The sequence below is a fragment of the Phaseolus vulgaris genome, chromosome 7 (assembly GCF_051622355.1).
Source record: "Phaseolus vulgaris cultivar YP4 chromosome 7, ASM5162235v1, whole genome shotgun sequence".
Classification (NCBI taxonomy): Eukaryota; Viridiplantae; Streptophyta; class Magnoliopsida; order Fabales; family Fabaceae; genus Phaseolus; species Phaseolus vulgaris.
In genome coordinates this window covers 56110121-56121940 of record NC_143504.1, presented here as the reverse complement: position 1 = coordinate 56121940, position 11820 = coordinate 56110121, and the positions used below count along the sequence as shown (strand labels likewise).

Sequence of the window (11820 nt, the reverse complement as noted above, 5' to 3'; positions counted from 1 at the left end):
ATATAACTTTTATTAATGAAAAAAATTATCTTATTGTTTTTTTTTTTTTACTTGTTGAAAATACAAAAGAGAATAATATGATTAAAAACTTGCCTGTATCTATAACTAAAATGAAGAATGTTAATTAAGAAGACTTTTAATTACTTTAAGGACATCCTTGGTGACAATAATAAATAAAATAAAGTAATTATTCTCTCATGTCATTATTAGTCGTAACTACACTTAATATAATTTCAAAATCATAAGTTTTTTTTCTTAGTCTTTTTTTTAAAATAAAATAAATAATATACTAAAAATGAAATAATTTGAGAATATAAAACATCAGGAAATGTTTATTGAATACAAAATCAAGATTGAAGATAATTTCTTACGTGCAAAACAATCTCAAAAATCAAAGAACCAAGTCTTCCTTTGTAAGATCACGTGCTTATTCTAGAGACTTTTCAATGGCCATTTCTAGAGAGAAATTGATCATGTGTGAGAACAAGGGGTTATTTACCCTAGTTTCTATTTCATATCATGTTGTTGTAATGTATAATTTGATCCTAAATGAGAAACTATAATTTAAAAAATAATTGAAAATGATAATCTCTTCTTCTAACTTCCACCGACCCTTTTGTCATCATCATCATCACAACTTGTCATTGTTGACAACAGCTTCTTAAAATCAAAGAAGGATCATCTCCCATCTTTATTTTCTTCTAATATAATGTTATAATGGATAACTCTTCTTTTATGAAAATGAAATAAATATGTGATAAACCAAAAAATACAAGTAGCTCAACAAATCTAAAAAGAGTTCTTAATTCTCTAAAATTAAACTCAACCTTACAAGAACAAGTATACTATAGATATGGAGTTTTGACAGCATGCTTAATGAAAACTATGAATCTAATAATCAATCAGAAACAAGTGGATATGGTATATGTTTGATTCAGGATCATATTCAAATTTCAAATAGAATTATCTGAATTCAACATTCAGATTCAGCAATCAGCATTAAAAGCCATCATCATTAAAAGCCATCACAGGAAATAATTAAGTTCAACTTATATTAATTTTGCAATATATTATTTTTCAACAACTATTTTGCATTGTTGGGTTTGGTAAGCTACTTGGGCAAGTAGTGTTACCTATTAATGAGGGTGCTTTGATTTTATGTGAAACGTTAATTGCATCAAAATTCATGGCCAATGGTTTTGGTGCAAGTTGAGGAATAATAGGGTCCCATCTACACTAGTAAAAAACACTTTCTATAGCTTCTAATGGACATAATCACCTTCTTGTACATAGATTCTAGACAAAAACCAAACCCAACTTTTTGAGTTCTAGATATGGAGAAAACTCCCCACTGAAATAAAATCCATAATGGAAACATAAATTTATTTGAGTTTATATTTTAAAAATATTTTTTTTTGAAATATAAAAAAAAAGTAAAAAATATCTGCAAATAGTGGGTAGTATAAAATAATAAGAATTATTGTAGAAAATGGTAGTACAAGTTGCATAATTTAGTTGTCCATTGCTCTGGTTTATAAAGAAGAAGAGAGAATATGCGAAGGAGCAAGTTGGGAGATGCAATTAAAGATTGTTTGTTTGTTTGTGGGCACAGCTCCAAGACTGTGACATTACAATTTGGATAAGAAGATGCAGTCTTCTTCACAAACATCTCACAGCTGAATCGTACTAAGGGCCATTAATAATCTGAATTCAGAATAAAAAAGCTAATTTTACATAAATATAGACTATCCTTATAATATATACAAAAATTAAATATTAAGAAATACTTCAATATTATTTTGCTACGAAATCCATGCTTATTTGTAAAAGGTTTAAATATATTTTTTGTTAACGTCAAATTAGTTTTTAGAATTTAGGATTTCCATTTTATGAAAAAAAATAATTTTTAAAATTCTAAATTAAAGTTAATGTAAATTTTATAAAAAGAAATTAAATATCATTATAAAATCAGAATAAAAGTAAAATACATTTCAAACAAATAAATTGAAAGAAGTTTCTCCACAAATTGCCTAAATTTAAATAAATAAATTTTATGTTTAGTAAGTTAATATAATTATATTATTTTAAATAATAAACTTAAATGCATATAATAATTACAATGAACCACGTAAAAGTAGTGATATTATTACATATATAAAACCCTCCTTAAAATTTGTAATCTCTAGTTTCAAATATTAAAGTCAACAACAAAAATTTTAATCCATATTTTAACAAAGTATTGTGTAGCCTATTTTACCATCATATACACAAGTTGATAAAACAGTGTACAATAACATAAAATGCTTATCAAACTTAAAATTTTACTTTCAATTATTACACATTAGTTGTGTAACACAGTTGAGTCACACTACATATTTAGTCTTAGAAGTAAAAATACCTTGACATTGAGTTTTAACATTGTACTATTAGACATCGAATGGTCCTAAGACATATCGATATCGAATGGTCCTAAGACATATCGATATCGAATGGTCCTAAGACATATCGATATCGAATGGTCCTAAGACATATCGATATCGAATGGTCCTAAGACATATCGATATCGAATGGTCCTAAGACATATCGATATCGAATGGTCCTAAGACATATCGATATCGAATGGTCCTAAGACATATCGATATCGAATGGTCCTAAGACATATCGATATCGAATGGTCCTAAGACATATCGATATCGAATGGTCCTAAGACATATCGATATCGAATGGTCCTAAGACATATCGATATCGAATGGTCCTAAGACATATCGATATCGAATGGTCCTAAGACATATCGATATCGAATGGTCCTAAGACATATCGATATCGAATGGTCCTAAGACATATCGATATCGAATGGTCCTAAGACATATCGATATCGAATGGTCCTAAGACATATCGATATCCGGTACTGATAGAATGTTACTGACCAACACAAAAATATATTAAGGTAAACTAATGATTAGTTTAGGATAAACCTACAAAAGATTAGGTAATATACTTCTAATCATGGTACGTACGCTAATCTTGACTCAATGGTAGAAGGACTCATCAATGCCATATAAATAGACACAACAGCCAAAACAAATATACATCATTATTACAACATTTATTAGATCTGAATACTTACTTGAACATCGAAAAACCTTTTGCAAATGTACTTCCTACTAAGAGTCAAAGTTTGTATGCTAGGAGAGGAAGTGGAAGGAAAGAGAGTGTGACGGAAGAAAATGAATATTTAGAATTACTATATCAGTTTCTTTACAAGTTTGATTATACTTAATTGATTATTCTTAACAATCAAATAAGGACATGGTGAACATGTTATTTTACTCAGCATAATAATTATGTCAACCATTTAAGGGTACTTCTTATCTATTTTATAATCAAATTAGTGTCATCCAAGTTAAAAAAAAAACACATGTTCAAAAGTAAAAAAAATAAAATTCCAAACGATGTAGTATTATGAAAAATACAACAAAACATTTATTCAAAATCAGCATAGGGAATGAGAATAGGTTAACAGAATTGATCATGTGGCTTGACATAGTTAATTATGCTCACAGCCATTATTTCCAACAACATAATTAATTTTATAGTATGTTTCAGAGTATAATTGGTTGTCCACATAATCAATTATGTGAAACAGGATGCATATCAATGTACATCACAACATTAGCATTAGCATGTTAGCATGTGATATATTTGTCTAAAGATGGGTAAAAGAGGAAATAGACATTCTCACTTTCTCTTCCACCTAAATCTTAGTTCAAATGCATGCAACTTTCTCATCATTTTCTTTCAAATTGCTATATCCAAATCAACCATCTTCACCAATCTACTTTTTACATTCCCACGTTTCAATTATATTCAACTTTACATTTGTTGGAACAAATTCTAAGTCTCTTCATCTGATACAATTAAAAGTAATTTTTAAATAAGATATAAAACTAAGAACACTTTATTGTGCCAATAAGGCACATGTTTCGGTAACCACCTGTGATAATTCTGATTCAGGACTTGGAAATGGTACTATAAACATAGTTTTTGTTGTAAGGTATTTCAGAAAGCACAATAATTTTTATCTTTTACTCTTAAGTTCTGATAAAGTATGAAAACTTGCATACAAACACTCATGGATGTTGAACTGAAGTGAACAAGTATTCCAACACACACCCTTGTTCTGTCAAAATTTCCAACTTGCTAGTATTTCTGAGAAATATCTAGTTGGAAGGTTTCCCCAAATTCCAAGGCTAGAACATATGCTAGAACACAGGATTGTGTTTACATCATTGGATGACCTGTTAATTGAAAACAACTATTTGAAACAAGACTTTGTGTTGTGGGGGGCCCTTTTTCCATTGACAAACAAATATAAATATCTACCTTAGCTACTAACCATTTTTCAATCCAATAATCCACCTCACATTGCTTCATCACTCCTTAAAGATGACAACAGCAGAAGAAACTTCAAACTTGGATCTCATAAGCCAACATCTCTTAGGTGAAAACATCTCAAACTCCTTTTTCTCCAACCTCAATCCTGTCAAGCTTGAAGCCCCCTCATCACCAGAGTTTGATTTCAGCTCATATATTTCAGAAAACACCAGTTTCTTCACTTTCCTTGAAGGCTATGACTTGGTGGCAGACATGGAGTTTGTTGATCACAAGGCCATGAATTCCACATCAACACCAACCATCCCCATCTCCTCCAAGGAACCAAAGAAATGCAATTCTCCTGAACCAATGGTGTCATCAGAGGAGAAGGCAAAGAAGGCAGAATATGATGAGGCAAAGCGTTATAGGGGAGTTAGAAGAAGGCCTTGGGGTAAGTTTGCTGCTGAAATCCGTGACCCTTCAAGGAAAGGGACAAGGGTTTGGCTTGGGACTTTTGACACTGAAATTGATGCTGCTAAGGCCTATGATTGTGCTGCTTTCAAGATGAGGGGTCAGAAGGCCATTCTGAACTTTCCTCTTGAGGCTGGAGAGTCTGATCCAAAGCCAAACAGTTGTGGCAGGAAAAGAAGAAGAGAGAGCCTTGAATTGGAGCTGCCACAGGTCCAAGTTCATCATGGTGTATCATGAAGAACTGAGAACAGTAGAGTTCATAGCATAAGTTTGTTTTCTTCAAAAATAAGATTGCCTTGCCTACTTAATCTGTACATAGAAGCAATGCTAATGTGAAATGTCTATGTGAATCTATGTTATCAAAGTTTTACTAACTTTGAGGAGCCTCAAAAAGTAGAATATTAATCAATTTCTGTTGGAAAATACACAGAAAAAACTGAACCAACACATTTTCTTGCTGTTTTTGAGGGATGCTTATCAATTATTTTCAGTTCACCTTCACTTCTGTTGACTCATACCAGTATCATTCCTTATTCAGTTCTATAATACTTAACTGTTCATTAGTTAACTGATTGTTTCTTCATTAAAAATTGTTCATTAGTTTTCATTACAGAAATACTTACGTTATAATCCATAACTATTCATTACATGGACGTACATATACACATAATAAAATGAATGTTTTTTCTAAGTTTTAAACAATTTTCATACCATATTAAAAAATAACTTTAAGTTTAACTCAATATTATAAAACTATTTTATAAAAATAAAATTTGTATCTATTTATAAAAAATAAAATACTCTAATATTTAAATGTGATATTTAACCTATAAAAGATATAATTATCTGTACTGATATTGTATAGATAAGGAGGGGGAATTTAAGTTGATAGAAAAAACCTAAATGAAAAAATAACCATATTAAAAAATAAAATTTTAATAAAATATCCATTATTTGTTTTTTCTCTGTCTCTATTCTAAGTTTAATAAAATTTTGTTATGATAAGTTTTAAACAATTTTAATACCATATTAAAAAATAAACTTTAAATTTAATTTAATATTATAAAACTATCTTATAAAAAAAAAATTTGTATCTATTTATAAAAAATAAAATATTTTATATTTAACCTTTAAAAAGATATAATTATCTATACTGATAATGTAACATAAGGAGGGAAGAATTTAAGTTGATAGAAGAAACCTAAATGAAAAAGTAACCACAGGATTCATAAATTGTGTCTGTACCATTCTGCTCCTTGTCAGTGCAGTTGTCAGAAAGAAATTAATTTTCTTTTTTCTTTTTTAAAATATTTTTTAAAGACAAAAAGTAAATATATTATGATTATATAATAAAAAATTTATAAGTAATTAAAAGTATAGTATTTAGAAAAATAATGTAAATGAGTTAAAAATAGAAAAAAAATTGTTTGTATTTAAAAAACAATAAAAAAGTATTATTTTTTTATTAATGAAAATGAAAGTTGTGGTTACACCTTTTTACTCAATCATTATAGTTTGGTATATTTTTGTATCCAATATTATAAACATAGAAAATCACTTATTACATATTCTCTTGAATTTCTGCATGATGTGCAAAGGAGGGTAGGAGGTGATAACCACCGCTTGGGATCAGAAAGATGAAGGAAGAAGATAAAGGAAGATGAAATTGCTTATGGAAAAGGGGAAAATAACTGTCTCGTCTTATTACTTTTGCTATGTACAATATATACGAAATACAATATACAATAGTTTGGGCTTCAGCCCAAGGAACAGAATTAGAAAGGCCCAAAACTCAATATCCCCCCTCAAGCTGGTGCGTGGATATTCAACACGCCTAGCTTGTGAAGGAGTCTATGAAAAACATCATTGTCAACTGGTTTAGTGAGAAGATCAGCAGGTTGATTTTCAGTACTTATGGGTAACAGATTGAAGAGACCTTGCTGAAGCCTTTCTCTTACCACATGACAATCTATATCAAGGTGTTTTGTCATTTCATGGAAGCTGTGATTTTGAGCGATATGTCTAGCAGACTGACTATCACAATACAAATTTGTTCTGCTATGAGTGGTAATGTCCAGATCCTCCAGCAAGAAAGTAACCCACTGAACTTCACAACAAGTTGCAGCTAACGCACGGTATTCTGCCTCAGAGGAAGACCTTGATACGGTGTTCTGTTTCTTGGTTTTCCATGATATTAGAGATTCTCCAAGGAAAATACAGAAACCAGTGGTTGATCGCCGTGTCAAGATGCAAGATGCCCAATCAGAGTCACTAAACGCCTTGATTTGGATATCTGTGTTTTTCGGGTAAAAAATTCCTTGAGCAGGGGAGGATTTGATATACCGGAGAATTCTCTGTGCAGCTTGATGGTGTTGTTTTGTGGGTGCTTGAACAAATTGACTAAGGCATTGAACAGCAAAACTGATGTCAGGTCTTGTGTTCACCAAGTAAAGCAAGCGGCCAATGATCCTTCGATATGCGGAAACATCATGCACAGCAGCTTGTTCAAACAGCTTTTCATTTTTCTTGACCATAGGTGTAGAAACTGGTTTCGCACCAGCCATCCCTGCATCAGCTAGTATTTCAAGAGCATATTTCCTCTGGCAAATGTGGATCCCTTTCTTTGTTCTAGCAATCTCCAAACCTAAAAAAAATTTTAATTGCCCAAGGTCTTTGATGGCAAAAACTGCATTCAAAGAACTCTTAACAGCTTGTATCTCTTTCATGTTATTCCCAGCAATTAGTATATCATCGACATATATGAGAAGTGCTGTAAAAGTGTTCTCAGTTTTTCTAATGAACAGAGAGCTGTCAGCTTTTGAATGAGTGAAATTAATTGAGTAAAGAAAGGTAGTAAGTTTATCATACCATTGCTTGCTTGCTTGCTTCAAACCATATAAGGATTTAGTCAAGCGACAAACCTGGTTTTCTTTTTCAGTGGTGATCCCGGGAGGAATGTCCATGTAGACTTCCTCTTGTAAATCCCCATGCAGAAAAGCGTTATCCACATCTAGCTGCTCAAGGTGCCAGTCCATAATAGAAGCAACTGCAAGGATGCATCGCAGAGTGGTGAGTCTCGCAACTGGTGAATAGGTCTCCATGTAGTCTATTCCTTCCCGTTGTGTATATCCCTTCGCAACAAGACGTGCCTTATACCTCTCAATCTTCCCATCAGCTCTTCTCTTGATTTTGTATACCCATTTACATCCAATGGGAGTTTTGTTTGGAGGAAGATCTGTGATTTCCCAGGTTCTGTTGAATTCGAGCGCTTTTATTTCAGATTCCATAGCCTTCAACCACTCAGGGTGTCCCTTTGCTTCTTCAAAGTTTCGGGGCTCGATTTGTGATGAAAGGGACAAAGTGTATTTTAGCTGTTTATCAGATAATTTATGGTATGAAATGACAAAATCAAGAGGATAACGTACCTTTGAGTTCAGATTCTTATTGCACGGTGCAACCATCATCTGGTGATGATAATCTTCCAGATAAGTGGGTGGTCTCCTAATTCGTGTGGAACGCCTCAGATCATCATGAACAACATTGTTCTCATTTTGTCTCTGTTCTTCTTGTTCAAAAAGGCTCTCTTCGGGTTGTTCAAGACCATCATTCAGATACATCATAAAATCGTTTCCTTCTTGAGTAATGGGTTGATTGGGTTGACTATTCCTATTTTTCAGATCACAAAAACTAGTTTCATAGAAAACAACATTTCTAGATACATAAATTTCTCTAGAGTGTATGTCCATGACAATATAACCTTTCACTCCTTGTTTGTAACCAAGAAAAATGCACTTACGTGCTCTAGGATCAAGTTTGTGCCTATTTTGTTCCAAAGTGGAGGCAAAACACAAGCAACCAAAGACTTTAATATCAGCTAAAACAGGCATGCATTTGTGCAAGAGTTCATAGGGACTTCTATTCTGAATTACAGGTGATGGTAAGCGGTTTATCAAATAAACAGAGTGCAAAACAGCAAAAGACCAGTATGCATTAGGTAGATTTGATTGAAACATTAAGCACCGAGTAACGTTAAGAATGTGTTGGTGTTTTCTTTCCACAATAGAATTTTGTTGTGGAGTTTCATTGCAAGAACTTTGATGTATGATACCATTTTTATCATAAAAATCATTCCAGCAGAATTCTTTGCCATTATCCGTTCTAATGGTTTTAATACTCTTATCAAATTGGTTCTTAATGTGAATAACAAAATGCTGTAAAAGATTTCTAGTTTCACTCTTATTTTTCATAAGATGAACCCAAGTATGTCTACTAAAATCATCCACAATGGTTAAGAAGTACCTGTGACCTTGAATAGAAGGAACACCGAGAGGACCCCATATGTCAATGTGAATAAGATCAAAAACAGATTTACTAAAACTTTTACTAAGCTGAAAAGGTAATTTGTGTTGCTTTGCAAGATGACAGGGAGAACAGATATTATCATGATTGAAATGTATATCATTGTGTGTTTTGGCTAAGTGTTCTAAGACCTTATTCGAAGCATGGCCCATCCTACAATGCCAAATATCAAGTTTTTCAGCAGTTTTAAAAACAACTTCATTATGTACAGAGTTAACAAGACTATCCTTCCTATCAGCATACATGTGATAAAGCCCATCCTTGATTTCAGCTTGACCAATCGTCTTCAAGGTAAGCTTTTCCTGTATCTGACAAACATCATGTGTGAAAACAAATTGACACTTCAAGGATTTTGTTAGTCTTTGCACAGATATAATATTTAGCATGAATTCAGGTATGTACAAAACGTTATGCAATATAATATCTTTGGTTAGGTAAACTGTTCCAGCAAAAAAAGCAGTGACCCTTTGATTGTTGGGAAGCTTAACCATTACTGGTTTTATCTTGTAGTAATTTGTGTAAACAGAAATAGAGCAGGTCACATGGTCTGTGGCTCCAGTATCAAGAATCCAGCAATTCATACCTTTTCTACCTGTGTTGTTGTCAGCTGTTGGGAAGTCTCCTATGGTGTTGTTAACAACCTTTTCTGTTCCTTTTGAATTCTGTATCATGTCCAAAAGGTGTTGGAGTTGCTCCGGATTGATAGCTTTAAAATTTTTCTCATTGACAGCGTCATTGAATATGTGTTTTCCTCTCTCGTTCTCATGATCTCTATCTTCTTCAGTAGTGCCTGCATTGTAGTTGACTTTATGCTTCATCCATGGTGGGTATCCGTGCTTCGAGTAGCACTCGTCTGCGGTGTGATTCATTTTGTGACAGAAGGAACACTGTTTTCCATATCCTTTTCCCCTTCCTCTGCCGTAGTTGCGCCAGCCTTGTCCATGGTTACTGGTTTTACTGATTTTTTGATGTTGTTGATCGGTACTATTTGCTAGAATCTTTGTATCCATTCCTATACTTTCACTCAAGTGCCTTTCTTGTTGCAGAACCAAAGAGAAAACTTTGTTAATACCTGGCAGAGGTTCTGTTAGCAAGATCTGCGTTTTGATAGCATTGTAAGCTTCTCCCAAACCCTTCAAGAAACTCATAATGCGCTCTGAATCCCTGTATCCTGCCATGATTTTCATCATATTGCAGCTACATTTCATTTTACAAGAACAGCTCGGTAATGGCCTCAAAGAATCCGATTCTTCCCACAAGATTTTGGAGTCGGTATAATACTCTGTTATGCTTCTTTCTCCCTGCTTAATAGAATTTATTTCTTGCAAAAGGTCAGATAAACGGAAATGGTTGCTTTTTGAGAACCTTTCTTTGAGATCTTCCCACAGTTCCTTCGCATTATCAATGTAAACGATGCTTTGTGCGATTTGTGTTGAGATGCTGCGTGTGATCCATGAGATAACCATAACGTTGCATCTCTCCCATGCTTCGTATTGACTCTCACCGTGCGATGGCTCAGGAATATCCCCGTTGACGAACTTGAATTTATTTTTCGAAAGCAGAGCACGTTTCATCGCCCTACTCCATGAGTGATAATTTGAACCATCTAACAGCGGAGTTACAAGGACCATACCTGGATTTTCCCCAGGGTGTAGATAATACGCACTGGTTGGGTTTTGTTGATCATTTTGCTGTGAGGGTTTTTCTTCAGCCATGAGTTGCAGAAACGACGAGGATCAAGAAAACAGGGGAAAAGAAGAACAATAATGGCAGCGGAGCAGAGCGGGTTTAAACCCGCTCTGATACCATCTTGAATTTCTGCATGATGTGCAAAGGAGGGTAGGAGGTGATAACCACCGCTTGGGATCAGAAAGATGAAGGAAGAAGATAAAGGAAGATGAAATTGCTTATGGAAAAGGGGAAAATAACTGTCTCGTCTTATTACTTTTGCTATGTACAATATATACGAAATACAAAATACAATAGTTTGGGCTTCAGCCCAAGGAACAGAATTAGAAAGGCCCAAAACTCAATATATTCTCTTCAATTTCTTTATTATCCTTTACGTTAAAAACCGTAAACTTATAACTATAAAAATATTATATTTTTCTTAATATATTAAAAATAAAACAAAACAATATGTGATTGTCTTATTTATAAGTATAATGAGTATATATCTTAATTGAATTATGCGCTTAAAATCATTTAATTATTTTAATTAATATTTTATATTTTTGGTACTAAATTAACTATAGTTAATAATAAATACTAAAAAATATTAATAAAATCCCAAATGTCAAATCAGAGTTGAACTAACAAAGAGCTTGCCACATGTTTGCTTATCTTTGTTGCATATGGAAACTCTACAAATTGAAGAAGAAAAGGGTGAAAGATAATTACAAAATCTCTTTAACAAGTCACAATTACAATAAACTATGTTTATCCAAACAAGAAATTTGGGCACAAAACGACAAATAACTCATCTCATCAAATTTTATTTTACTTTATATACTTATTATTATTACATTTTTATAATATAAGATTTGATTTTACTTTAACATAGATGTTTATTTAAAATTCTATTTTTATTGTACATTTAAATTATAATTTTAATTA

At 32.5% G+C, this 11820-nt stretch overlaps 1 protein-coding gene across 1 annotated transcript; it reads left to right on the top strand.

Annotated features, from left to right (window-relative positions):
* Nucleotides 1-4123: 4123 nt before the first annotated feature.
* On the top strand, nt 4124-5219 carry LOC137830456 (ethylene-responsive transcription factor ERF107). The gene has a single exon (XM_068637812.2). It carries the CDS (start codon nt 4447-4449, stop codon nt 5080-5082), a length of 636 nt encoding a protein of 211 aa, XP_068493913.1. The 5' UTR covers nt 4124-4446; the 3' UTR covers nt 5083-5219.
* Nucleotides 5220-11820: the final 6601 nt, after the last annotated feature.

What these genes read in the sequence shown, in the direction of transcription:
- LOC137830456 (XM_068637812.2), top strand. Translation starts at nt 4,447, where the DNA reads ATGACAACAGCAGAAGAAACTTCAAACTTGGATCTCATAAGCCAACAT.